A 26,901-nucleotide genomic window follows, 5' to 3' on the forward strand; every position below is an offset into this window, starting at 1 on the left:
CTTGCATGGATTTGGTGGCAAGCTACAAGAATTCCAAGATTGTCCAGTCCTTCAATTGCTAGCAGGCATGCCCTAATTCAGCCAGGACAATTGGCCCTGGCTGAATTAGAGTATCAGAACATTTATTTCCATGTGTTTCCTCTCTGGGTTCTGGCAGGCAAGATTTTGAAGGATAGAGAATCAGTAGTTGATGGTCAACATAGTGGCTCTGGATTGGCCATGATGGCAATAAGTAGTTCTGGTAATGCTGCAGGCCAGTCCTCTCTCGTTCCTCTGCACTCGAACTGTTGCTTCACGAGCTGATCCTTACGGAGGATCCAGCTCCAGCTCATTGTTATCTTATAGCCTGGTCCTTAAAAGATCACAATTATGCAGGAAAGGATGTCTTTCAGAATGATTTTTACTCTGTTGAAGGCTCTTAAGATTTCCACTACTTTCGGATTGTTGCAGAGAATGATCAGTTTTGCCTTGATGTATGTGTGTATATTCTTTCCATTTTAACCTTTTCTGAAGAGAGGAATTAGACAAGGATCTAGCTCCTAGTTGCCTGAAAGTTTAGGTGATAACCATCACCTTTTCTGGGATTGAGTCCAGGGGGTGACTGTCTTCTCACCCTGATGTTTCTAGATTCTATTGTGGAGTTAGTCATATTTGTCCTCCTTTTAGGTCCCTAGTTCCCCAATAGGATTTTAACCTAGTTCTCAGGGCTCTGGAAGGTTCTTCCTTTGACCATGTAAAATGCTTCCTTGAAAGACTTCTCATTGAAGTCTATCTTTCTTGTGGTCACTTGTTCTACCAGGCATATTTCAGAGTTGCAAGTGCTGTCTTGCTGAGATCTTTACTTGGTGTTTTCCAAGGAGTCTCTCTTCAGCCAGTACAGTCTTGGATTGTGCTGGTTTTTAATCAAAACAAAATTTTCTTTTCTGGCTTTCTCTGAAAGAAAATTTCATGGTAAAGAGAGATCCTGAGTAGACTGTAGTTAAATCACAAGCAGATTGTTATAAATTGCAGGAAGACCTTGTGAGACTGGAAAATTGGGCATCCAAATGGCAGATGAAATTTAATGTGGATAAGTGCAAGGTGATGCATATAGGGAAAAATAACCCATGCTATAATTACACAATGTTGGGTTCCATATTAGGTGCTACAACCCAAGAAAGAGATCTAGGTGTCATAGTGGATAACACATTGAAATCGGTGCAGTGTGCTGCAGCAGTCAAAAAAGCAAACAGAATGTTGGGAATTATTAGAAAAGGAATGATGAATAAAACGGAAAATGTCATAATGCCTCTGTATCACTCCATGGTGAGACCGCACCTTGAATACTGTGTACAATTCTGGTTGCCGCATCTCAAAAAAGATATAATTGCGATGGAGAAGGTACAGAGAAGGGCTACCAAAATGATAAGGGGAATGGAACAACTCCCCTATGAGGAAAGACTAAAGAGGTTAGGACTTTTCAGCTTGGAGAAGAGACGACTGAGGGGGGATATGATAGAGGTGTTTAAAATCATGAGAGGTCTAGAACGGGTAGATGTGAATCGGTTATTTACTCTTTCGGATAGTAGAAAGGCTAGGGGGCACTCCATGAAGTTAGCATGGGGCACATTTAAAACTAATCGGAGAAAGTTCTTTTTTACTCAACGCACAATTAAACTCTGAAATTTGTTGCCAGAGAATGTGGTTCGTGCAGTTAGTATAGCTGTGTTTAAAAAAGGATTGGATAAGTTCTTGGAGGAGAAGTCCATTACCTGCTATTAAGTTCACTTAGAGAATAGCCACTGCCATTAGCAATGGTTACATGGAATGGACTTAGTTTTTGGGTACTTGCCAGGTTCTTATGGCCTAGATTGGCCACTGTTGGAAACAGGATGCTGGGCTTGATGGACCCTTGGTCTGACCCAGTATGGCATTTTCTTATGTTCTTATGTTCTTAAATACCAATCCACTTCCATATAGAGTATATTATTGAAACATGTAACCAAAAAATTTATTGGCATCCTCTAGATAATTTATAAACAAAACTTATTTACATGCCTATTTGTAAACCTTTGTGATGGTGCATTACTAAACGACGGTATAGAAAAGTTTTTAAATAAATAAATTTGGACGTTTGACGTATTCTCCTTAAGCATTTGAAAGTCACATTTCCCTTTCAGAAAGTTGATAGGTTGGTTGTTCTTATTTGGGGTACTTTGCAAGGGTAAGGCAGGGTCATATTTGTCTAGATCAGTGATGGTGAACTCCAGTCCCCGAGTGCCACAAACAGGCCAGGTTTTCAGGTTATCTACAATGAATATGCATGAGAAAGATTTGCATGCATTGTCTCCATTGTATGCAAATATATCTCATTGATATTCATTGTGGATATTCTGAAAGCCTGTCCTGTTTGTGGCACTCATGGACTGGAGTTCACCATCACTGGTCAAGATGGATTAAGGAGACTATTTCCTCAGTTTATCTAAGGAACCAGTAGCTTCTGGAGGCTCTTCATGCTTTTTTCATGAAGGATCAGGCTTCCTCTTGGGCTGAGGTTTCAGCCCACATTCTGGAGGAAATTTGTAAGGTGTCCACTTCACTAAACACTATAGGCTGGTTGTAGAAGCCAAGGATGAGGTAGCCTTTGGGGCAGGCATTTTCAGAGCAGCCCTGGCTTCTGCCCACCCTTTTTAGTATAGCCTTGGATACTTCCTATGTTTTTGTACTAGTGTAACAGAATGATAAAGAAGGAGAAATGTAGTCTTCCTGTTAATTTTCTTTCCTTGAATCCTGCTATATCAGTCCAGAACCCACCCGGGAAGTCAGCGGTTGTGCTGTTCTCTTTGATCATAAGTCTCAGGATTTGCAGAAGGTTTCTTCATGCGCTATGGGGAGAGTCAGAGTACTATTTATAATAATAATGTATGTAAATAGATTTTTGCTTCACAGCTTTGGCATAAGGATACTGGCTTTTGCCTGCTGTGTACCATCCTATATCCTGTGATGTCTGCACCATTCCATATTCTCTGTCTACTAGTAGGCAGTAATAACCTACATGGCTAGACTGGTGTAGCAGGATTCAAGGAAAAGAAATTAACAGATAAAACTAAATTTCTCTATATTGGTAGCCCAGATAAATGTATTTCATGCTTAAAAATTTTGAAAGAAGATTTAATGACTGCCAGCATCATTTTACCATGAAGTGAAAGAGTCAGTTAAATCTAAAAAGCCATATTTAAAAAAAAATTTAAAGCAGACCGAAATGAAAACAGGCAAGAACAGAAGTACTGGCAAGTTGAATGCAAAACAGAGTATGACAGACAAAGTGTTAATTTGAAAAGATGCTTGCCATAGACACAAAAACTAATAAAACCTTTTCATGTATATTTGAAGCCAAAAACTTGAGGGAGTCAGACTGCTGGATGATCAAAGGATAGAAGGAATTCTTAGGAAGACAGAAATAGCAGAAAAACTGAATTAATTCTTTGCCTCAGTCTTTACTGAGTACAATATTGGGAACATACACTGGAAACATTTTTTTATAGTGATGATTTTGAGTAAATAAAGCAAATGTCTGTGATAATGGAAAATGTAATAGATCAAATTGACAATCTAAAGACCAACAAATCACCAGGATCAGATGATATCCACTCCAGAGTCCTCAGATTTCAAACATGAAATTGCAAACCTGTTATTAATAACCTGCAACCTATCAGTTAAAACAACTACAATACTTGAAGACTGAAGGAGGTAATCTGGAGAATTGTACACCAGTGAGCCTGATGTTGGTGCCAGGCAAAATAGTAGAAGCTATAAATTGGTTACAGGCCATATAGATAGACATGGTTTAAGGGGAAGAGTCAACATGGTTTTAGCAAAGGGAAGTCTTGCCTTACAAATCTGTAAGAGACCTTTTTTTGAAGGTACAAATAAACATGCAGATAAAAGTAAGATAGTTAATCTAGTGTATTTGGATTTTCAGAAGGCATTTGACAGTCTTTCATGAGGGAATCATCAGGAAATTAATGTAGGTCCCCAGTTGGATTCTTACAAAAGTGTGGCCTTGTAGAAAAGCTATGCATTTAGAGAGGAACATGCCATATATTCCAAAGCATCCCATGTGAGGCTGCTGCAATGGTGGTTTCCTGTGTCTGTTTGTTTAAAGATTTATAAGATTGAAAGCCCTAGAGGAGTTGAAAGTCTATGAGAGAAGTGGTGTGTTTCATTCTTTTCTGACAAAATCCTAGGCTTAATTCAGTAGGACATGGATTTGTGGAGATTTCAGAGATTTTCTAATTGATTTTATCTTTTAAGGTTAGAGAAGATACTTTATTTTGGATTTTCAGTTTATAGGCAGTTTTCCTACATTTCATCTTTTTGTTTGGGAAATTATTTTTCCAACTGCTTACTCAGCGCAAAATAGTCCAAACAGCAAAAATCTTGGAGAAGGTGAGGATACTTATCCAGTATTCAGAAGAAGCAGGAGAAGCGGCACCCACAAGGTGCTTACTCATAATCTATACTCATTCAATATATTACAGAGAGTCAAGGAGGTACTTAACTGGTACAAAAGAGAAGTAGGAGTAAAGGAAAGGATCTGTTAGGGAGTCTGGCCACGCCGGAAGCCCTTTCAGACTACTATTGGCGATGTAGAGCCCCCTGTATGGAGAGAGAGAATGTGCTGCACGGGCAAACCTGTGTGGCTTCCTTGATCATAGGCGGAAGTGCCTGGGAAAAACCAGTGAGCGCTTCACCTGTACTGGCTATCATTCTCGCAGGTTGAGTCCTTGATGCGAATAGTCGACAGGACTTATGCGGTTCTCAGCTCCCAGCAGAAAGAGAGTCCACGTCCGAGTGTAGGTTGGGGCAGGCGGTGAGCAGTGGGGTCTAGAAGATGGTCCAAGGTCGTAGCAGGCAGCAAGCAAGCAGAATGCAGAAGGTGATCTGAGGTTGGTGCAAGCGAAATCCAGAAGACAGTCCAAGGTCAAGGCAGACAGGAAGCAAGCAGAAGTTGGGTCCAGAACCGGAATCAAAACCAGCAAGACAGCTAACAGGAGGTGACAGACAAAGGGCAGGGAGCCAGAAACAGGACGAAGAACAAGAATTGGAACTCAGAGATGGGACCAGGAAGACAGAAACAGAAGACACAAACTAGCAACACGCCCTGAGGAGCAAGCTACTCAGGAGACCTGTTGCCGAAGTGCTGGCTGGTTGCAAGAGACTTCCTTATATACCCCTGTAGGATGTGATGACATCAGCCAGCACCACAGGAAGTCCCAACTAAGAGCCCTATAAATGCATCCATGTTTACAGGAAGTTCTATCCCGGGTCCTAGGAACAGCATGCATGTTAAAGTTGCTTTGAATCAGAGGTGAGGGGCTTAGAATGGGGAGGTGGCTGGAGCCTAACAGGATCCAGTCAGATCCTCAGCATTATTCATGTACCATTTATAAGGAACTTTAAATTGGCAGAGTGTCTGTTATACAAAGTCATGACAGTCCCTAAATTCCAGTTAGAATAGCTGTTGGAGGTCCTAAATTTTAGAAAGGAAGAAGAGGGCCCCAGTAATAGAGGAGGAATCACAAAGTTGCTGATTCAAGTATTTAATTTTGGATTGTGGATTTATCAAAGGAAAATTCGCCAACAAACAAGGATGAATTAGCCTTAACATGAGTAACGTTATCCAATGGTGCCGAATGGACCCTTCTCTCTAAGCTCATAGAGCTTTCATTTTACTGGGCATATGTGGGAATTCCTACGCGAAGGTTATCTCTGTTGCGCTTGGAGGTGGACCCTTGTCCTGGAGCAGTGGAGCACCTGCCCCCAGGGGGAGGAGCACAGGAGGAGACAAAGGCTAGGATGAGCTTCACCACTGGAAGCCCGAGGTCCCCCCGGGTAGAGCCCGTAGGGACCCTGGCCACTTGGACTTAGGTGGGCCTCGCAGGGTCTCCCAGAGAGGTAGTAGAGAGGCGTGCCCACGAACAGCAAGGGAACACGGTCAGACTTCACGCTGTTGGTCTGGAGAAGCAAGGAATCCACATAGTTACGAGAGTCTTGCACCATGTTAGGCCACCAGTAAAATCTCCGCAACATCTCTAGGCTCCTAGTACGACCCGGGTGTCCTGCCAACTTGGAATCATGGGCCCATTTCAGAACTCGTTCACGTAATCTACGTGGAACGACTGTTTTCCCCACTGGAACTGTGGTGGTTACGGCAAGGGATACGCAGGCAGGATCTATGATGTGTCTGGGAACATCAGGAACGTCCTCTGGTTCAAAGGATCTTGATAGTGCATCAGCACAGAGGTTTTTGGGACCTGGGCGATAACATAGGACGAAATTGAACCATTCAAAGAAGGGCGCCGATCGGGCTTGTCTAGGATTCAAGAGTTGAGCTTCTTTCAGGTGCTCAAGATTCTTATGGTCAATGAAAATGGTAAATTTATGTTGTGCCCCTTCCAACCAGGAGCGCCACTCTTGGCGCGCCAACTTGATGACGAGAAGTTCTCGGTCACCAACGGTGTAGTGCTGTTCTGTAGGAGAGAACTTATGGGAGTAGAATGAACAAGGTATCAATTTACCCTTTGGAGAAAACTGACTTAAGACGGTTCCTGCTCCAATTGCAGCGGCATCGACTTCGAACTCAACATACTGAATAGGCAAACCAGATAGAGTGGTAGACTTCATGACAGAAACAGCTGGAGATACTTGACGTAGGCATGTCTTCTGGCCTTTGGAATCCCACTGCACCAACTACAGGGAATGCCAATCTAACTGGGGTTCGTGGACCTGGAGCCACTGTTTGATGGGTGATGAGCCCTAGAAGATGTTTTCCTTGAATGGAAGTGATGCGGAGGCTCACATCTAATGGCTGAAGAGGAATGTTCAGAAGCTTGACGATGTCATCCATGATGAAGCTGCCACTTGCTCCTGTATCGACAAGAGCAGTGGTGGCGAAGGAGTGGGCCTCTATGCCCAGAGAGACTGGAAGCGGGAGTTGGGGGCCAATGACAGTAGCGCTTAAGCTCGGGACTCCCGCCGGGCTCAGGCATTGCAGTTTTCCGGACGGACCGGACAGAACTGCCGAATATGTCCGGAAGTGCCACAGTAAAGGCAAAGACCCTCCTTCTAATGGAGACGTTCAGTCGGACACAATCGCCCATGGTTCACCTCCATAGGTTCCACCACGGGAGAAGGTGGTGGTGCTGGAATCTTGGCTGGAGGACTCTGGACATGCGTGGGACTCAGTGTAGGAGAGCAGGAAGCCTTTACTTCTAGGCACCTTTGCTGGAGACGATGGTCGATCTTCCCGGTGAGGGAAATCAGGTCCTCTAGAGACGTGGGAGTCTCACGGACGGAGAGTTCATCTTTGAGCGTGCTGGAGATTCCATCTAGGAAGATGGCTTGCAGACTATTTTCTTGCCACCCGAGCTCAGTAGCAGGGTCCTGAACTCCACCGTATACTCAGAGAGGGTCCGAGAACCTTGATGGAGGTGGAGTAGATTATGGCTGGCTATAGCTTGGCGGCCTGGGTCTCCGAAGGTCTGCTTGAAGAGAGCAACAAACTCGGGTAGCTTGGAAAGCATAGGATCAGAGTGTTCCCATAAGGGAGATGCCCATGCCGGGGCCTTCCCTTCCAGGCGGGAAAGGATGAAGGTCACTTTGATTGTTTCCTTCAGGAACAAGGATGGTTGCAGTGCAAATTGCACGCAGCACTGATTGAGGAAGCCACGACAGGAGCGTGGGTCCCCGTTGTATTGAGGAGGTGCAGGGAGTGCCAACAATTTTTTGGGTAGCATAGAGGCCAATAGGCCCACGGGATTGGCCAGAGCTGTATCTCGCAGCTGGGAACGAAGCTCTTCCACCGAAGAGGTTAGCGATTCCAAAGCCCTGCGATATTCTTGGACTGTGGCGGCCAAACCCGGTAGGGCCCTGGAGGCGGGAGACTCCGCCGAGTCCATGGCCTTGGCAACTTGTTGCGCTTGGATGTGGACCCTTGTCCTGGAGCAGTGGAGAACAGCTCCCTGGTAGGGACCAGGAAGCACCTGCTGCCAGGGAGCGGAGCCAAGGAGGAGACAGAGGCTAGGATGAGCTTCACCACTGGAAGCCCGAGGTCCCCTCGGGTGGAGCCTGTAGGGACCCTGGCCGCTTGGACTTAGGTGGGCCTCGCAGGGTCTCCCGGAGAGGTAGTAGAGAGGCGTGCCCATGAACAGCAAGGGAACACGGTCAGACTTCACGCTGTTGGTCTGGAGAAGCAAGGAATCCACATAGTTACGAGAGTCTTGCACCATGTTAGGCCACCAGTAAAATCTCCGCAACATCTCTAGGCTCCTAGTACGACCCGGGTGTCCTGCCAACTTGGAATCATGGGCCCATTTCAGAACTCGTTCACGTAATCTACGTGGAACGACTGTTTTCCCCACTGGAACTGTGGTGGTTACGGCAAGGGATACGCAGGCAGGATCTATGATGTGTCTGGGAACATCAGGAACGTCCTCTGGTTCAAAGGATCTTGATAGTGCATCAGCACAGAGGTTTTTGGGACCTGGGCGATAACATAGGACGAAATTGAACCATTCAAAGAAGGGCGCCGATCGGGCTTGTCTAGGATTCAAGAGTTGAGCTTCTTTCAGGTGCTCAAGATTCTTATGGTCAATGAAAATGGTAAATTTATGTTGTGCCCCTTCCAACCAGGAGCGCCACTCTTGGCGCGCCAACTTGATGACGAGAAGTTCTCGGTCACCAACGGTGTAGTGCTGTTCTGTAGGAGAGAACTTATGGGAGTAGAATGAACAAGGTATCAATTTACCCTTTGGAGAAAACTGACTTAAGACGGTTCCTGCTCCAATTGCAGCGGCATCGACTTCGAACTCAACATACTGAATAGGCAAACCAGATAGAGTGGTAGACTTCATGACAGAAACAGCTGGAGATACTTGACGTAGGCATGTCTTCTGGCCTTTGGAATCCCACTGCACCAACTACAGGGAATGCCAATCTAACTGGGGTTCGTGGACCTGGAGCCACTGTTTGATGGGTGATGAGCCCTAGAAGATGTTTTCCTTGAATGGAAGTGATGCGGAGGCTCACATCTAATGGCTGAAGAGGAATGTTCAGAAGCTTGACGATGTCATCCATGATGAAGCTGCCACTTGCTCCTGTATCGACAAGAGCAGTGGTGGCGAAGGAGTGGGCCTCTATGCCCAGAGAGACTGGAAGCGGGAGTTGGGGGCCAATGACAGTAGCGCTTAAGCTCGGGACTCCCGCCGGGCTCAGGCATTGCAGTTTTCCGGACGGACCGGACAGAACTGCCGAATATGTCCGGAAGTGCCACAGTAAAGGCAAAGACCCTCCTTCTAATGGAGACGTTCAGTCGGACACAATCGCCCATGGTTCACCTCCATAGGTTCCACCACGGGAGAAGGTGGTGGTGCTGGAATCTTGGCTGGAGGACTCTGGACATGCGTGGGACTCAGTGTAGGAGAGCGGGAAGCCTTTACTTCTAGGCACCTTTGCTGGAGACGATGGTCGATCTTCCCGGTGAGGGAAATCAGGTCCTCTAGAGACGTGGGAGTCTCACGGACGGAGAGTTCATCTTTGAGCGTGCTGGAGATTCCATCTAGGAAGATGGCTTGCAGACTATTTTCTTGCCACCCGAGCTCAGTAGCAGGGTCCTGAACTCCACCGTATACTCAGAGAGGGTCCGAGAACCTTGATGGAGGTGGAGTAGATTATGGCTGGCTATAGCTTGGCGGCCTGGGTCTCCGAAGGTCTGCTTGAAGAGAGCAACAAACTCGGGTAGCTTGGAAAGCATAGGATCAGAGCGTTCCCATAAGGGAGATGCCCATGCCGGGGCCTTCCCTTCCAGGCGGGAAAGGATGAAGGTCACTTTGATTGTTTCCTTCAGGAACAAGGATGGTTGCAGTGCAAATTGCACGCAGCACTGATTGAGGAAGCCACGACAGGAGCATGGGTCCCCGTTGTATTGAGGAGGTGCAGGGAGTGCCAACAATTTTTTGGGTAGCATAGAGGCCAATAGGCCCACGGGATTGGCCAGAGCTGTATCTCACAGCTGGGAACGAAGCTCTTCCACCGAAGAGGTTAGCGATTCCAAAGCCCTGCGATATTCTTGGACTGTGGCGGCCAAACCCGGTAGGGCCCTGGAGGCGGGAGACTCCGCCGAGTCCATGGCCTTGGCAACTTGTTGCGCTTGGATGTGGACCCTTGTCCTGGAGCAGTGGAGAACAGCTCCCTGGTAGGGACCAGGAAGCACCTGCTGCCAGGGAGCGGAGCCAAGGAGGAGACAGAGGCTAGGATGAGCTTCACCACTGGAAGCCCGAGGTCCCCTCGGGTGGAGCCTGTAGGGACCCTGGCCGCTTGGACTTAGGTGGGCCTCGCAGGGTCTCCCGGAGAGGTAGTAGAGAGGCGTGCCTACGAACAGCAAGGGAGCGCGGTCGGACTTTGCGCTGTTGGTCTGTAGAAGCAAGAAAGGCCCAAACAGCGTAGGCGATGACAAGGCAAGGGACAGAGCCAGAATCAGGAGACGTGGTCAATGGCTGCCGAGGTCAGAATTAGAGGGTCAGTCCGAGGAGTAGTCAACAAGGCAGAGGTCAGGTTACGGAGGTCAGACGAGGTCAGGATGCAGGCAGCGGACAGGATGGTCAAGGAACAGGCCGAGATCAGTACCAGAGAGACAGTCCAAGGGTACTACCTGGGAAGACGGACAGATAGATAGATGCAGGAACAGAAGGACGCTGGAATAAGACTGGAACATAGGATGCTGGAACAAGACTGTGAATGCGAAGGCAAACTAGAACACAATGCAGTGCCGACCCAATTGCCAAGCCAAGGAAGTGCAGGCAGGGACTTCCTTATATTGTTCTATTAATCAGGGCGCACCGCAGAGCTAGGACCCGCCCCTGGCCCTACAAGAAGCCGAGCGGTCTGCGCGCGCGTAGCGGCATGGCCAACGCCACTGGAAATGGCGAACTCCAGCGTGAGGCCTGGTGCGCAGTGGAAGGCCCGGCGACTGCCGCCGTGGGACGCCGATGCCTAGAGGAGCTCGCAGCTGCCGCTGGGGAGGCCAGCCCGTGACCTGCAGAGGAACTAGCAAGGTGAGCAGGCCCGTGCGCGGGGCCAGATGCAGACGGGGCGCACAACAATCTCATGAGGTCCCTCAGTCTTTTTGCTGAGCCTCAGCATTGACATGTACCCCTTCTGTCAAGAAATTATATATATAGAGAGAGTACATTCAGAAAGTATTCAGACCCCTTTATTTTTTCCACATTTTGTTATGTTACAGCCTTATTCTGAAGTGGATAATGTGCATTTCCCCCCTCCTCGATCTACACGCAATACCCCATAATGACAAAGTGAAATCAGGTTTGTAGAAATTTATGCTAGCTAATTTAAAAAAAAATCAAACTGAAATCACATTTACATTAATATTCAGACCCTTTACTCAGTACTTTGCGGCACATTTTGCAGTGATCACAACCTCAAGTCTTCTTGGGTATGATGCTACAATCTTGGCGAACCTGATTTTGGGGATTTTCTATTTTTCTCAGCAGATCCTCTCAAGCTCTGACAAGTTGGATGGGGAGCATTGATGCAGTTCTGTTCAGGTATCTCCAGAGATGTTCGATCGTGTTCAAGTCCGGGCTCTGGCTGGGCCACTCAAGGACATTCACAGACTTGTGCTAAAGCCACTCCTGCGTTGTCTTGGCTTTGTGCTTAAGATCATTGTCCTAATGGAAGATGAATAATTGTCCCAGTCTGAAATCCAGATCACTCTGGAGCAGGTTTTCATCCGGTTCTCTCTGTACTTTTCTACATTCATCTTTCTCTCGATCCTGACTAGACTCCTAGTTCCTGCAGCTGAAAAACATCCCAACAGCATGATGCTGCCACCACCATGTTTCACGGTAGGGGATGGTATTTACTAGGTGATGAGCGGTGTCTGGTTTCCTCCAGACATGACGCTTGTCATTCAGGCCAAAGAGTCCAGTCTTGTTTTCATCAAACCAGAGAATCTTGTTTCTCATTCTCTGAGAGTCCTTTAAGTGTCTTTTGGCAAACTCCAAGTGGGCTGTCGTTCCTTTTACTGAGGAGTGGCTGCTGTCTGGCCACTGTACCATAAAAGCCTGATTGGAGTGCTGCAGAGAAGGTTGTCCTTCTGGAAGGTTCTTCCATCTCCACAATGGAACTCTGTCAGAGTGACCATTGGGTTCTTGGTTGCCTCTCTGACTAAGGCCTTTCTCCCCCAGTTGCTCAGTTTGTCAGGTGGCTGACTCTAGGAAGAGTCCTAGTGGTTCCAAACTTCTTTCATTTAAGAATGATGGAGGCCACTGTGTTCTTCAGGATCTTCAATGCTGCAGCAATTTTTTTGTACCCTTTTCCCATATCTGTGCCTCGACACAATCCTGTCTGTTCCTTTGATTTCATAGCTTTGATTTTGCTCTGACATGCACTGTCAACTGTGGGACCTTATATAGACAGGTGTGTGCCTTTCCAAATCCTGTCCAATCAATTGAATTTCTCACAGGTGGATTTCAGTCAAGTTGGAGAAACATCTCAAGGATGATCAATGGAAACAGGATGCACCTGAACTCAACTTTGAGTATAATAGCAAAGGGTCTGAATACTTATGTAAATGTGATATTTCAGGTTTTTTTTATTAATTTGTACAAATTTTACAAACCTAATTTCACTTTGTCATTATGAGGTATTGTGTGTAGATTGAAAAGAGAAAAGAATGCATACTGTCCATTTTAGAATAAGGCTGTAATGTAAGAAAATGTGTAAAAAGTGAAAGGGTTTGAATATTTTCTGAATGCACTGTGTGTGTATATGCATATGTGTGTAGATATATATATCTTGCCTTGCTTTGTTAGTTTTTCCAACATGTACAAACGAAAATGGAGTACAATTAACTAAATATTCACTCGAGGTAATTCCTGGATCACAGCCTACTTCCTGACGCAGAGAGTATATGACTCTTGAAATGCTGCATCATTGGAGGACTAGGCTTTTTCTAACAGACGTTTTAAAGCCTAGTGCTGAGGACTTTTTCCTTGGGGTTTTATTAGCATTCACACAGCTTCCATCAATTTGTGGACTTGTGCTGTTGCTACAGATCAGTGATATTTAGTTCCTGCTCCAGATAAGTATTCACAAAGTTTTATTTGCATATCTTTAAAAATTATCAAAAAAAGGTTACAAGGCTATTGTCATTTGGACTTTAATATTGATTTGAGCAATGGTATCCTCCTAAGATGAGCCATTTCTTTCAAATGACTAGACACCAATGTTCATTGGGACATTAGTCATTCAAAATCAATGCAGTGCGTGAATGTATTTATGATGGTCATTTGCTCCTAAGAAATTCCATTTTATTAAAGTTTATGCATTTCTGTGTTTTATAGCAAGTAAAGTGGAATTAATTTATTGATTGTTTACTTCATTCTACTTTAGGCTCTTTGTTTACTGTATCAGCTTAAAGTGCTACAACAGGTCTGTCCAAAGCCTGGGCCACGTTTTTGACAATTGTACAAACCCAAGAGCCATTCTCTGCTAGGAGGAATGATTCAACCCTATCTAGAGGAATGGTGCAAAATTGCCAGAGATCACTGGGGACTCAAAATTGTGGAATCTGGATGCTGTTTATGCTTCTCCCAACTTCTCATGCTTCCTCATTTTTCAGCCTTTGATCAGGATCCATCTCATTCAGCTCAACTCCACCTGAAAGTGAAGTTGCTTCTCAGTCAGTGAGGCTGTTCCACCTCAGCTACATGGCTAGGGTCCTACTCCTTCTACTTTCTTATCCCAAGAAAACCAGGGGATTGAGACCCATCCTGGATTATTTTATTTATTTAGATTTATATATATTCCACTTTTTGCACTTTTTCAGTGCTTCAAAGTGGATTACATTCAGGTACTTGAAGGTATTTAAGAAATCCGAACAAAAATCTACTTTGTGAGAAATTCAAAATAAAACTTCCTTCACACAGTTCTCCCCTTCATCCTTGGATTTGAAGAATGCCTCTGTTCATATCCCCATTTATACTTCCTACTGGCTTTATCTACACTTTTATGGTTGTCTCCTTCCATTACTAGTACCAAGTTACTCTCCTTTGGGCTATCTGCAGTACAGAGTCTTCACCAAATGTCTAGCTGTAGTAGTGCAAACCTTCATCATCTGGGCATTCAAATCTTTCTGTACTTGGATGACTGGCTAGTGTCAACGACATCTCGGGAAGTGGCTCTCACCTCCCTGCAGATGTTGATTCAACTCCTACGGTTAGGTTTCCTGGTAAACATCGCAAAATCGATTTTAATTCCCACCTTGAGAATAAAATTCATAGGAGCATGGATAGATTCCCTGCAAGAAAGAGCCTTCCTTCTATCATATTGGGTGAACACACTCATGTAGACAGGAACCAAATTGCATTATACAAGTTATTAATGTTTGTATTTTGATGTAATTGTGATGTATATTATGATAGATTGCTATGAATTTTCATGTTTTTTTGAACAACTTTGGTTTGGACTATTCCTAAGAAAGGCAGTATTCAAACATAACTTATACATGTGTTAAATATATGACAAATGGATTTGATCTGATCCTGGCACATCTGTTTGATTCTTCTGTTCATTTCTTCTTTGTAGGAAAGGCTAATGATTGCTGATATGGCTCTTGCCAGCTCTGAGTTCATGTTTGAGGAAACCAGGGCTTATGTCAGACAGAGGAAAGCTTTTGGAAAAACCATTGCACATTTACAGGTAGGTTTGAAATATAAAACACTTCAGTTTAGTTTTCCATTTAAAAAATCTATTACTATTAGAAAGGGAGCCTGATTTTAAAGGAATTGATTCGTTTTGACAGTAAAGTGAATAAATGAATACTAAATGCAATTGTGATTTCCTAGCGTGTAGCCAGACGGACTCAGGACTAATGGGTTATGCTCCCCTGCCAGCAAATGGAGATGGAGTCTGGTTTCAAAGTTGACGCCATCTTACATACACTCATGCAGTGACCTCAGTCTCCAGCAGATATAGGACGTGCTTTCCCTTTGGGGATCGCCGTACTTTTTGGAAGAAAAAAATTCTACTTTTAAATTGGAGAAAAGATTGAGCCCCGCTGTCCTGTGGTGATACCTAAAGGTCCTTCCCCCAGTTGAGAATTCCTGAGGTGATTTCCAAGACCCCTCAGAGGTGTGCCTTGACCTGGTAGCCAGTTTCTAGTGTGAACTTTGCTGCTGAAGCAGCTGAAAGGTAGTGGATGCAGGAAGCCGAGTGTGGCGGTGACTGCTAAAGCCCTCTTTCCCTGTACTCAGCCAGTAAGCGCTGAGCCCAGGTAAAAAAAATAAATAAATAAAAAATTACCTCCCGATTCAGGGATGTTTGGGGGGATTTCGGGAAGATTCCCCCAGTCTCCTCACTCAGTGTGTTGTATCAATGTTTCCAATCCTGTTGGGTTAAGGGCAAGTGGGCTTCTGAGCAGGTTGAGCAGCACCCTGGTGGGCTAGGCCTCGCTTTAGGCTTGGTCAGCGTGGTAGGCCGCAGAGGCTCCATCTTGCACGCTTCTTTGTGCCCTCCATAGAGCGTTGGTACATGCAGTGCGTGTCGCCTCTGAGCACGCGCCATGCGCATAACGCTGCAAGCGCTGTGTGCATAATGTGCGCTTACATATGCACACAACTTACTAAGTGCACAATTCAAGTAAAGCCAGGCACACGAGTTGTGCGTGTGCCTCACCATGGCCCGCGTAGGTGCCCGAAATCTGTGTGCATAAAATTTTAAGCGCGAGCTGATTTAAGCAATTACCATTGCCAGTGGCTCCAGCACAAAGAAATATAAATGCCTTTCTTTCTGCGCTGCTTGTCATATTAATTCTGCACAGTCGGACCTGGAATCTTGTTTATTTCAGCATTTTGAGGAAGCCCAAGGAGAGTTGGCCTCCCCGGACTTTGCTAAGCCTGGCTCCTCCCATTCAGAGGATGGATCAGCCACAGCCTTAGCTGGAAGTATCCCGGATCTGAGTAATCCCTGGACAGGGTCATCCTTGGGAGGACAACAAAACTTATGTGTTAAAATAACAGGGTAGGGGTGAGGCAATGCAGTAATTGTTTGCACAGGCAGCAAATATGTTAGCACCAGCCCTGGGTTTATGCATGTAAATGGGCTTCTGAAAATTGCCCAGAAGAATTGTGCATGTAAACGTATATGCAGAACGAATTTCATGTGTACTTCTATGTGGAGCTGAGGAAGGGAATCTATTTACATGCAATTTTCTAAAGTATGCATGTAAGTCTACATGTGCACATTTACGGAGCATTTAAGGAGCAGATATAAATGTGTGCATGTATGTCGAGCTGAGTTCTACGTACACCCGCTAATTTTTAAAGCAGACTTATGTGTATAAGCACGCTTGGAAAATGTGGGCTAGTCTGCATGTACTTTGTACACGCAAACTTTAGTCCTAAGTGGGCTGCTGAAAATTACTCTCTTCATATAACTCTGGTTCTTTAGGAGAAACTGAGATTTATCTCTCCCCCCCCCATCCCCCCTCACTCCCTGTTCCTGCATCCCAGTCAGTGGACAAAGGAGTTGCAAGGGGAAGTTCCAGAAAATGATCTCTTCAGGGAAGTGAAGTTTTTTTTGTATGGATCAGGAAAGTTTATTGGGGGAAGAAAGGAACTTCTTTTCTTTCTCACAGTGATCTGGTGGTGGTGGGGGGATTGTTCTGCCCCTTTCAGACATTCTATCGCTGGGGTGGAAGCTGTTGAGCCTTTCTCAGATCAACCAGTAGCACTTAATCTCTTCATTATGTTTCTGCTGGCCGCAGGAAATGCTGCTCTGCGTATGGAGGCTGGTGGGACAGTTTGGCTGTGACTGGACTTTGCTGTACTTGTTTTGTGGTGGGAGGAGGGTCATTCTGTGACTCTGGAGGAATCTTCCCATCCCCATCTCACCTCTGCAGAAAGTTCCTTAAGTGGGCATTCTAGGGAGCAGAGCCTGAGGTTGAGCCCGGATGAGGTAGCTTCCACTGCGGGAGGAGAACCAGTTCGAGAGGCAAAGGCAGCTATTTTAGGTACTAGCAGTCAAAGCAGGGTAGTCTTCCCAGAGCCCCCAGTTCTCTCTTTGATGGGGGGTGGGGACTTCTTTAGATTGTGAGTTGAGGAGAGGCTGACTCAGACCAGCAGTTTGGTACTCTTGCCTCATCCACTCCTTTTTTTTGTCCGAGTTTGTGGTCTTGTTGCATCAGGCATTTTGTATTAAGCAAGGGGACCTCTTCAACAGTCTCCCTACCAAGCTTGGCTCCACCCTCGAGAGAATTCAGTCTGCTGGTTCAGACTAAGATGCCCAGCTGGGAGCTGTACCTAGATGTGAGGTTAATTGGGTTAGGTCTAGATTCTTTGAGGGACAACCTGGTTGGTCATAGCATTGAGGATAATGAACTGGAAGGGCAGTCTCTGGAGAGGGAGATTCTTGAGCTGATAGGGATGATCTTCACATAGTGTGCTTATTTAAAAGAGAACTGTAGAGTATATTAGAACCACATATATTTAACCATTACTTTTTGTAACACAGCCAATACAACAACCCAAGTCACGTAACTCAGACTCAATAGGTAGCAGCTGTCAATCATTCTGGATTTGGGAAATGCCTGTCATTGGTATCGGAATCAGGACCAATCTCTACTTTCAACACTTGCATTAAAAAACTAATTACCCAGCACAGAAATAACTAGCTCAGGCCTTATGTATACATAAGGATCAGGATGTTGAAACGCTCTCGTTGATGCCTTCTAAACCATTTGTTCACTTTCAGAATGTGAGCTTCTCTGCCTTGACTTTATCCTTGATGCTTTTCTGTTTCACCTTATCAACCATAGTCATGAAGTCACTTTTGATATGTTCCAGGGGATATTTAGCAATATAAGTTGAGCCAACATGTATGAGCAGCACTGGATAGTAATCAGTAGGCTTGATGATTCTCTGCAATCGCTCTGATTCAAATATTGGTACCTGGTAGACAGCACACCCCAGATAGCATGTCAGGTTGGCAGATTCCTCTGTGCCCCTCTGCAGAGTATCAACAACCACCATTACCCTTCACTTTTCTAGACACAGTTGTTTCTGGTCCTTCATGTTTGGAACATAGGAGCTTAGGTTCTTTCTCATCTTGGGATGCTTTCTCCAGTTCCAGAGCTGCATACTGGTTTGTTTTTTTTTGTTTGTTTTTTTAACCAGCTTGAGTGAAGGGAGGGTTGGAATAAAGATTCTATTGGCTTTGGTATTCTTTTGTCCAGCTGACATTTTGCGGTCCTGTTTCTCCTTCTCCTCTGCTGGAGTTTTCCATATTAGACATCTTAGAAGCATTTTATCAATGTAATCTTCATTGTCACAGATGCTTCTAAACCTTATCACCTCCTCTCTTTGATCAGCCACCTGTTTCCAGTGGTTCCTCACTGTGGACTTGCTCACATACTTTTTAATTTTAAAATATTATGTGTGTATATTCAGCAGGTATAAATGTAGTTTTCCCAGGATAATTTTCAAAGCAATAATATATGCATACTTTTGCTTTGAAAATTAGTGAAAAGTCTGCAGGTAAAAGTATCTGCAAACTGTACACCAGCTGAAAATTACACTCTGAGAGATCACATAAACAAAACTCACCATAAAACAAATATATGGCAAGGCATAAAAAAGTGTTAAATTCTAAAATCAAAAGAACATTACAAAATGGTATACTTAATTTCACAAACAATTGTAAAACCAGCAAAATTAAATACTGCTAAATAACCAGGTGTATATCGGAGTCTAATCACTCACTACATGATGTTTGAGCTTCCTGTGTTGGTAACACTATATGTACAAAAAAATGCATTTTGAGTTACTGTATGCTTTCATATTTATAGATTAACACTTCATTTTGTAGTAATGTCTTTTGTAATAATAGATTACTTGTGCTCTCATAGTGAAATTTTTCATAATTATAATTTGTGTATTATGCACGTTGCCTTTTTTTTTTTTTTTTTAGCATCTAAGATCACTTTGATCAGGGCTGTGCTATTTTATTCTGAACATAATGCAAGTTGATAAATCTACGAAAAATGTGTAATGTTCTGAATACATATGAATAAGTAAATGGTTTTAAAAATGTAAACCCCCAATGCCAGAGCTATTTTAGGCAAAGTATAAAGTCTTCCGGTGCGAAATCTTTCTTACAGTGTTCTGTAAGTGAGGGAGATAGCATATGCTGAATGATGATAATTCCTTTGGCTTCATTCAGAGTACAGACATCTAGGGGTTACAAGCATAGTTTCCTGGAAAAAAACAGCATTTCAGCTGTTTTGCATGGTCATGTTCATACTTGCCAGATAAAATTACCATACCAGATCAGACAGCTATGATTGTAAAACTTTCTCCAAATAGGTATTTGCATGATATCAAGGTGAGAATCCCACTTGTCAAATTTTGTTCCCACCACATTTTTCGTTTCATTTCATTTTGTTTTGTAATATAAAAAAGAAAAGATTCTAGTCTAGCTAAACTCTGTGTGTTTCTCTCCACCCTTCTACCCTCCAACAAAATAAGACCGTGCAGCACAAGCTGGCAGAGATGAAAACACAGATTTGTGTGAGCCGGGCCTTTTTGGACAGCTGTCTCCAGCTGCATGCAGAGAAACGTCTGGACTCCTCCACTGCTTCCATGGCAAAATACTGGTATGCATGTTGAAGTCATTAGACAAGGGTATTTATGTGTTTGTGCAAGGATGTCTCTGGAGTTTCTCAACATTAGATCATTCAGCTGCTGGTATTTTATTACTAGGAAAGGTTGCATTACATCTTTAACAGCTCTGAGAATTAGTATCTGCCACAAAGCTGTAGTTATTAGTTAATTCTTCCATCATCTGTCTAAAATCAAAGCATGTTGTAGCAGCCAATACTGTATTAAATCCATGCCTTAAAATTGTGTTTGGAAAAGATTTACAGAGTCTTTGCAGTGTGTTTATTTTTTCTTCATCTGAAACGTAAAATCAGCTCAGCAAGGTTAGAAATGTTTCTAAGTTTACAGAAATGTGTGGATAGCCTGGGAAATGTTGCTGACTCAGAAGCAAGCCCGGGTGATTTTGCTATGAGAAGGTATGACTGGCCAGTTTTTGACCTAAAGTTGTTTGCATGCAACTTGCAAAGGGGGAAGTTGGATTTCTTCTAACATGGCATACTAATAAAAGCCAAGTATATACCAGGCAATACCAGGCTATAACTTGTTAAGGAAGGACAGAGTGGATAGAAAAGGGGGAGGTGTAGCTCTTTATGTCAGAAATAATATCCAAGCATCTGAGCTGCAAGGAAGTTGGGGCAAGGAAGAAGCACTATGGGTCGACCTAAAAACAGATGATGGAGCATCCATTTATATTGGAGTGGTTTACAGGCCTCCAAACCAAAAGGAAGAGCTGGACAGAGATCTGGTTGAAGACATCCATAAGATAGGTAAGAAAGGGGAAGTGATGATCGTTGGTGACTTTAATATGCCAGATGTAGACTGGAAAATCCCATCTGCAGAATCTAAAAACAGTAGAGCAATAGTGGATGCCATGCAAGTATCTTTGTTCAAACAAATGGTATTGGAACCCACGAGAGAAGGAACTATTCTCGACTTAGTGTTCAATAATGGAGATATCGTCTCTGATGTCAAGGTGGGCGCCCACCTCAGCACCAGTGATCATCAAACGGTATGGTTTAATATCACTAAAAGAATATGGAAAAGAAGCACAAAGACCAGAGTTTTACAGTTCAAAAAACACAGACTTTGAGGAAATGGGGAAGTACCTAGAGGAAGAACTAATGGATGGGAAAATGAGAGAGATGTGGATCAGCAGTGGACCAATCTAAAGGAGCAATCGCCAAGGCAACTGCTCTATATGTTAGAAATGTAAAGAAAAGCAAAAGAAAAATGAAACCTATCTGGTTCTCAAAGGAGGTGGCTGACAAAATAAAAGCTAAAAGAACTGCATACAAGAAATACAAAAGATCCCAAAGGGAGGAGCACAAAGAAGAATATCTGATTCAACTGAGGGAGACTAAGAAATTAATCAAGTTGGCAAAAAGTCAAGCGGAAGAGAGGATTGCCAAGAGATAAAATATGGTGACAAAACATTTTTCAGATACATCAGCGAAAAGAGAAAAGTCCAAAGTGGTATAGTGAAATTGAAGGTGGAAATGATCAATGTGTGGAGAGAGACGAAGAAATGGCAGAAATATTAAACGAATACTTCAGCTCTGTGTTCACTAAAGAAGACCCTGGAGAAGGACCATCTCTACACAACAAGAAACTGGAGGGAAGCGGAACAGAGGAAAATCCATTTACAGTAGATAATGTATGGGAAGAGCTAAAGAATCTGAAAGTGGACAAAGCCATGGGGCCTGATGGGATTCATCCAAGGATACTGAGGGAGCTCAGAGATGTGCTGGCGGGACCGCTGTGTGACCTGTTCAATAGATCCCTAGAAACGGGAGTGATGCCGAGTGATTGGAGAAGAGTGGTGGTGGTCCCGCTTCACAAGAGTGGGAACAGAGAGGAGGCTGGTAACTACAGACCGGTTAGCCTCACTTCGGTGGTGGGAAAAGTAATGGAGTCACTGTTGAAAGAGAGAATAGTGAACTATCTACAGTCTGGAGAATTGATGGACCAGAGGCAGCATGGATTCACCAGAGGAAGATCCTGTCAGACAAACCTGATTGACTTTTTTGACTGGGTAACCAAGGAATTGGATCGAGGAAGAGCGCTCGATATCATATACTTGGATTTCAGCAAAGCTTTTGATACGGTTCCGCACAGGAGCCTGGTGAATAAACGAGAAGCTTGGGAGTGAGTGCCGAGGTGGTGACCTGGATTGCAAATTGGTTGACGGCAGAAGACAGTGTGTGATGGTAAATGGAACCTTCTCTGAAGAAGAGAGCGGTTTTAAGTGGTGTACCGCAAGGATCGGTGTTGGGACCGGTCCTGTTCAATATCTTGTGAGCGACATTGCGGACGGGATAGAAGGTAAGGTTTTGTCTTTTTGCGGATGACACAAAGATCTGCAACAGAGTGGACACGCTGGAAGGAGTGGAGAGAATGAGACGAGATCTAAGGAAACTGGAAGATTGGTCGAAGATATGGCAGCTGAGATTCAATGCCAAGAAGTGCAAAGTCATGCATATGGGGAGTGGAAATCCAAATGAACTGTATTCGATGGGCGGGGAAAGGCTGATGTGCACGGAGCAGGAGAGGGACCTTGGGGTGATGGTGTCTAATGATCTGAAATCGGCGAAACAATGAGACAAGGCGATAGCTAAAGCCAGAAGAATGCTGGGCTGCATAGAGAGAGGAATATCGAGTAAGAAAAGGGAAGTGATTATTCCCTTGTACAGGTCCTTGGTGAGGCCTCACCTGGAGTACTGTGTTCAGTTCTGGAGACCGTATCTCAAAAAGACAAAGACAAGATGGAGGCGGTACAGAGAAGGGCGACCAGGAAGGTGGAGGATCTTCATCGGATGACGTACGAGGAGAGATTGAAGAATCTAAATATGTACACCCTGGAGGAAAGGAGGAGCAGAGGTGACATGATACAGACTTTCAGATACTTGAAAGGTGTTAATGATCAAAAGACAACGACAAACCTTTTCCGTAGGAAAAAAATCACCAGAACCAGGGGTCACGATTTGAAGCTCCAGGGAGGAAGATTCAGAACCAATGTCAGGAAGTATTTCTTCACGGAGAGGGTGGTGGATGCCTGGAATGCCCTTCCTGAGGATGTGGTGAAGACCAGAACTGTGAAGGACTTCAAAGGGGCGTGGGATAAACACTGTGGATCCATAAAGTCAAGAGGCCGCCAATGAAGAGTGGGTGACTCGCCAGAATGAGGGCTACTGCCTGGAGTCAATACCCTTATTAAATAAACATACACATGCTTACTGTGACTCCAACATCGCTCTAAGCTTCAACAGCAAGAGGAAATGTGGAAAAAAGGATTCACACTCACAAAGAGGGGAGTAGCTGGCTTGTTACGGCGGTTACTACCCCAAATCAAATAAGTCTGATACTTCACTTTCAATGCATATACAGCATAGTTCTCTGATTCAACGGCAGGGGAGAACAAAAACCGATACTTCACACATCCAGCAGAGCTCTCTGCTTCAACGGCAGGGGAGAAAATGAGGGTTCGCACTCACAAAACGGGGAGTAGCTGGCTTGTTACGGCGGTTACTACCCCAAACCAAATGTGCCTGATACTTCACTTTCGATGCACATCCAGCATGGCTCTCTGCTTCAACAGCATGGGAGAAGACTGATACTTCACCCGTACCCAGCATAGCTCCCTGCTTCACGGCAGGGGAGAAGAAAAACAACCAATAAGGGCTGTATAACATAGGCTGAGGTTAAACACAAATAAGCATGGGTGTAGCTTGCTCTATTGCGGCGGCTACTACCCCTAACTAATCAAGCTAGATATTTCACTTGGATGCAGCTCCATCACTGCCTCTCTACATTTAAAAACTGGGGGGTTACTGGGTGGAAGGAATAGAACAAGAGCTAAGAGAAACAGATAAGTATGAGAGAAAAAAATGTTGTGAAGCTTGCTGGGCAGACTGGATGGGCCATTTGGTTTTCTTCTGCCGTCATTTCTATGTTTCTATGTTTCATTTCTATATAAGTAAGCCAGTCAAGCCTGCTGCAATGCCAGATTAAGTGTAAAGCATTCAGCTGTATCACGGGAGGCAGAAAAAAACTGTTACTTCACACATCCAGCAGAGCTCTCTGCTTAAACGGCAGGGGAGAAGAAAAAAGGGTTTGCACTCACAAAGCGGGGAGTAGCTGGCTTGTTACGGCGGTTACTACCCCAAACCAAATGTACCTGATACTTCACTCTCGAAGCATATCCAGCATGGCTCTCTGCTTCAATGGCATGGGAGAAAGACTGATACATCACGAATTTCCAGCATAGCTCTCTGCTTCAACGGCAGGGGAAAAGAAAAAACTGATACTTCACGCATATCCAGCATAACTTCAACGGCAGGGGAGAAGAAAAAAAGGATTCACACTCACAAAGCGGGGAGTAGCTGGCTTGTTACGGCGGTTACTACCCCAAACCAAATGTGCCTGATACTTCACTTTCGATGCATATCCAGCATAGCTCTCTGCTTCAACGGCAGGGGAGAAGAAAAAAACTGATACCTCACGCATATCCAGCATAGCTCCCTGCTTCAACGGCAGGGGAGAAGATAAACAACCAATAAGGGCTGTATAGCATAATCTGGGTAAAGACAAATGGGCATGGGTGTAGCTTGCTTATTGCGGCGGTTACTACCCCTACTACCTCTAACTAATCAAGCTGGATGTTTCACTTGGGTGCAGCTCCATCGCCGCTCTCTGCATTAGTGGCGGGGGTGGAAGGGAATTGGAACCAAGAGCTAAGAGAAACAGATAAGTATGAGAGAAGAGGTGAGGGAGGCTTGCTGGGCAGACTGGATGGGCCGTTTGGTCTTCTTCTGCCGTCATTTCTATGTTTCTATGTTTCATTTCTATATAAGTAAGCCAGTCAAGCCTGCTGCAATGCCAGATTGTGTAAAGCATTCAGCTGTATCACGGGAGGCAGAAAACATGTTGCACTGTAAAAAAAAAAAAAAAAAAAAAAAAAAGTCAGACGGTTTGGCACCTTACAGACTAGCCAATTTATTGAGGCATGAGCTTTCAAGGGCCTGAATCCACTTGTGATGAGGAGTTTGAGGGCAAGAGTCTTGAGAGATTGCAGCCTTTTGCATAAGCCTTTAGATACACATGACAATTTAGGCTATATATAGGGAGAAAAGGGGTGGGAAAAGAGATGAGGAAGCTCCTGAAGGTTGTGTGTATGTATGAATAATCTGTCAGAATTTTACAGAGAAATGTGATGGTTGAAAAATATAATACAGCCTATCTAATCTGCCCATTCATGTCAACTAATCAACTCTACATATCCTGTCACTCCCTCAGTGGTCAACTGTGCTTATCCTATGTGTTCTTGAATTCAGATACTGACCTGGTCTCCCTCACCTCCACTGGGAAGCTGTTCTATGTATCCACCATCTGCTCAATAAAGAAATATTTCTTAGATCACTCCTGAGTCTACTCCTTTCAGTCTTATCCCATGACCCCTCATTCCAGAGCCTCCTTTCCATTCACACAGGCCCACTTTTTGATACCTTGGAGGTATTTAAATGTCTCTATTATATCTCCCCATCCCAATTTTCCTCCAGGATATACATGTGTAGGTCTTTAAGTCTGTTCCCATATGCTTTAGAATAAAGAACACACCCACCATTTTAGTAATCTCCCTCTGAGCAGACTCCATCCAATCTTTCCTTTTGAAAGTGTGCGCTCCAGAATTGTATACAATATTCCAAACAAGGTTTTGCCAAGGGCTGCTGACCATTCTTCTCCCCATGCATCCAAGCAACTTTCAAGCTTTTGCCATTGCCTTATCCACTTGTTTGGCCACCTTACGTTAAATCAGATATTATCACCCCCAGATCCTGCTCTTGTTTTGTGCCTAGAAGAAATTCATCACCTAGCTTGCATCACTTCCTTGGTGTTTTGCAGCCGAAATGCATGAGACTGTGCATTTTTTTACATTAAATTCTAGCTGCCAGAAACTAGACCATTTTTCAAGCTTTGCTAGATCCCTCCTCAAGGTTTCCATACATTCCTGTGTATCTACCCTGTTGTAGATTTTGGTGGTATCTGCAAAAAGACAAATCTTTCCTGAGAGTCCTTCTGCAATATTACTTACAAAAATGTTGAAAACTGGTGCAAGGACCAATCCCTGCGGCATATCACTAATAACGTCCCTCTCTTTGGAGTGAACTCAGTTTATCATTACCCTTTGTACCTCCCACTCAGTCCACTTCTAACCCAGTCAGTTACTTTAGGGCCCATATATGTACCTATGTACAATCATTGTGAAGGTCTTGCTGAAATCGAAGTATACATACTCTCTCTTGATCCATCTCCCTGGTCATGTAGTCAATGAAATTGGTCAGATTTGTCTGACAACACCTACCTCTTGGGGAGGGGGGGGGGGGAATGCTGCCTCAGATCTTGTAATCCAGATTCCAGATATTGTACTATCCTGAGTTTTAGCATCAGTTCCACTAATTTACTTACCACAAAAGTCAGATTAATTGGCCTGCAGCTTCCAGCCTCCTCTTTACTTTCTTTTTTTGTGAAGAGGAACCATATCAACCTGTCTCCAATCCTCCAGAACTACTTCAGACTCTAAAGAAGCATTAAAAAAAAAAGTCAGTCAGCAAAGCTGCCAGAAATTATCTATGTTCCCTTAATACCCTTGGCTCGATCCTGTACAGCCTCATTTCTTTATCTATTCTTAGCTAACTTCTCGAACATCTCCTTGACAGCCACTACATCCAAGTCAGCCTCTTCCATGACTGCCTCTATATCTGGAACTTTGGTTCCCATACTATGACTATTAGTGTACATAGCTTTCTAGATATTTCTCTTTTTTTTTCCCCATTTCTCTAAAAGTGTTTCAAAATTAATTTATCAGAGTACTTTACTTATGTTAGTTTTGTTCACTCCTTATTGATGATCCTAGTTTAAAGCCATCCTCAGTAGGTTTGCCAGTCTGTTTTGGAAGATGTTGTACCCCCTTCTTTGACAGGTGGACTCCATCTCTGCTCAGTAGTCCTTGAAACATCATTCCATGGATTGTGTTGCTTTCGTCAACACAATCTACGCAGCATTCATTCATCTTCAGAATAGGAGCTTCTCTGCTTGGGCCTTTTATCCTTGACTGGGAGAACTAAGGAGAATACCACCTGTGCACCTATCTAGTTCACTCTTTCTCTGAGCCATGAAATCACTTTTGCTA

The 26,901-nt window shown here is 44.3% G+C and overlaps 1 protein-coding gene across 2 annotated transcripts in view; it reads left to right on the forward strand.

Annotated features, from left to right (window-relative positions):
- Positions 1 to 26,901, forward strand: part of ACADL (acyl-CoA dehydrogenase long chain) — a 120,993-nt gene that overhangs the window by 75,813 nt on the left and 18,279 nt on the right. For both annotated transcript variants that reach the window (XM_029606142.1, XM_029606143.1), the window contains exons 8-9: positions 14,647 to 14,760; positions 19,584 to 19,711. In XM_029606142.1, the coding sequence (XP_029462002.1) occupies positions 14,647 to 14,760; positions 19,584 to 19,711 (242 nt within the window). The remainder of the gene's footprint in view (positions 1 to 14,646; positions 14,761 to 19,583; positions 19,712 to 26,901) is intronic.

Source organism: Rhinatrema bivittatum, chromosome 6 (genome assembly GCF_901001135.1).
Source record: "Rhinatrema bivittatum chromosome 6, aRhiBiv1.1, whole genome shotgun sequence".
In the NCBI taxonomy this organism is placed as follows: domain Eukaryota; kingdom Metazoa; phylum Chordata; class Amphibia; order Gymnophiona; family Rhinatrematidae; genus Rhinatrema; species Rhinatrema bivittatum.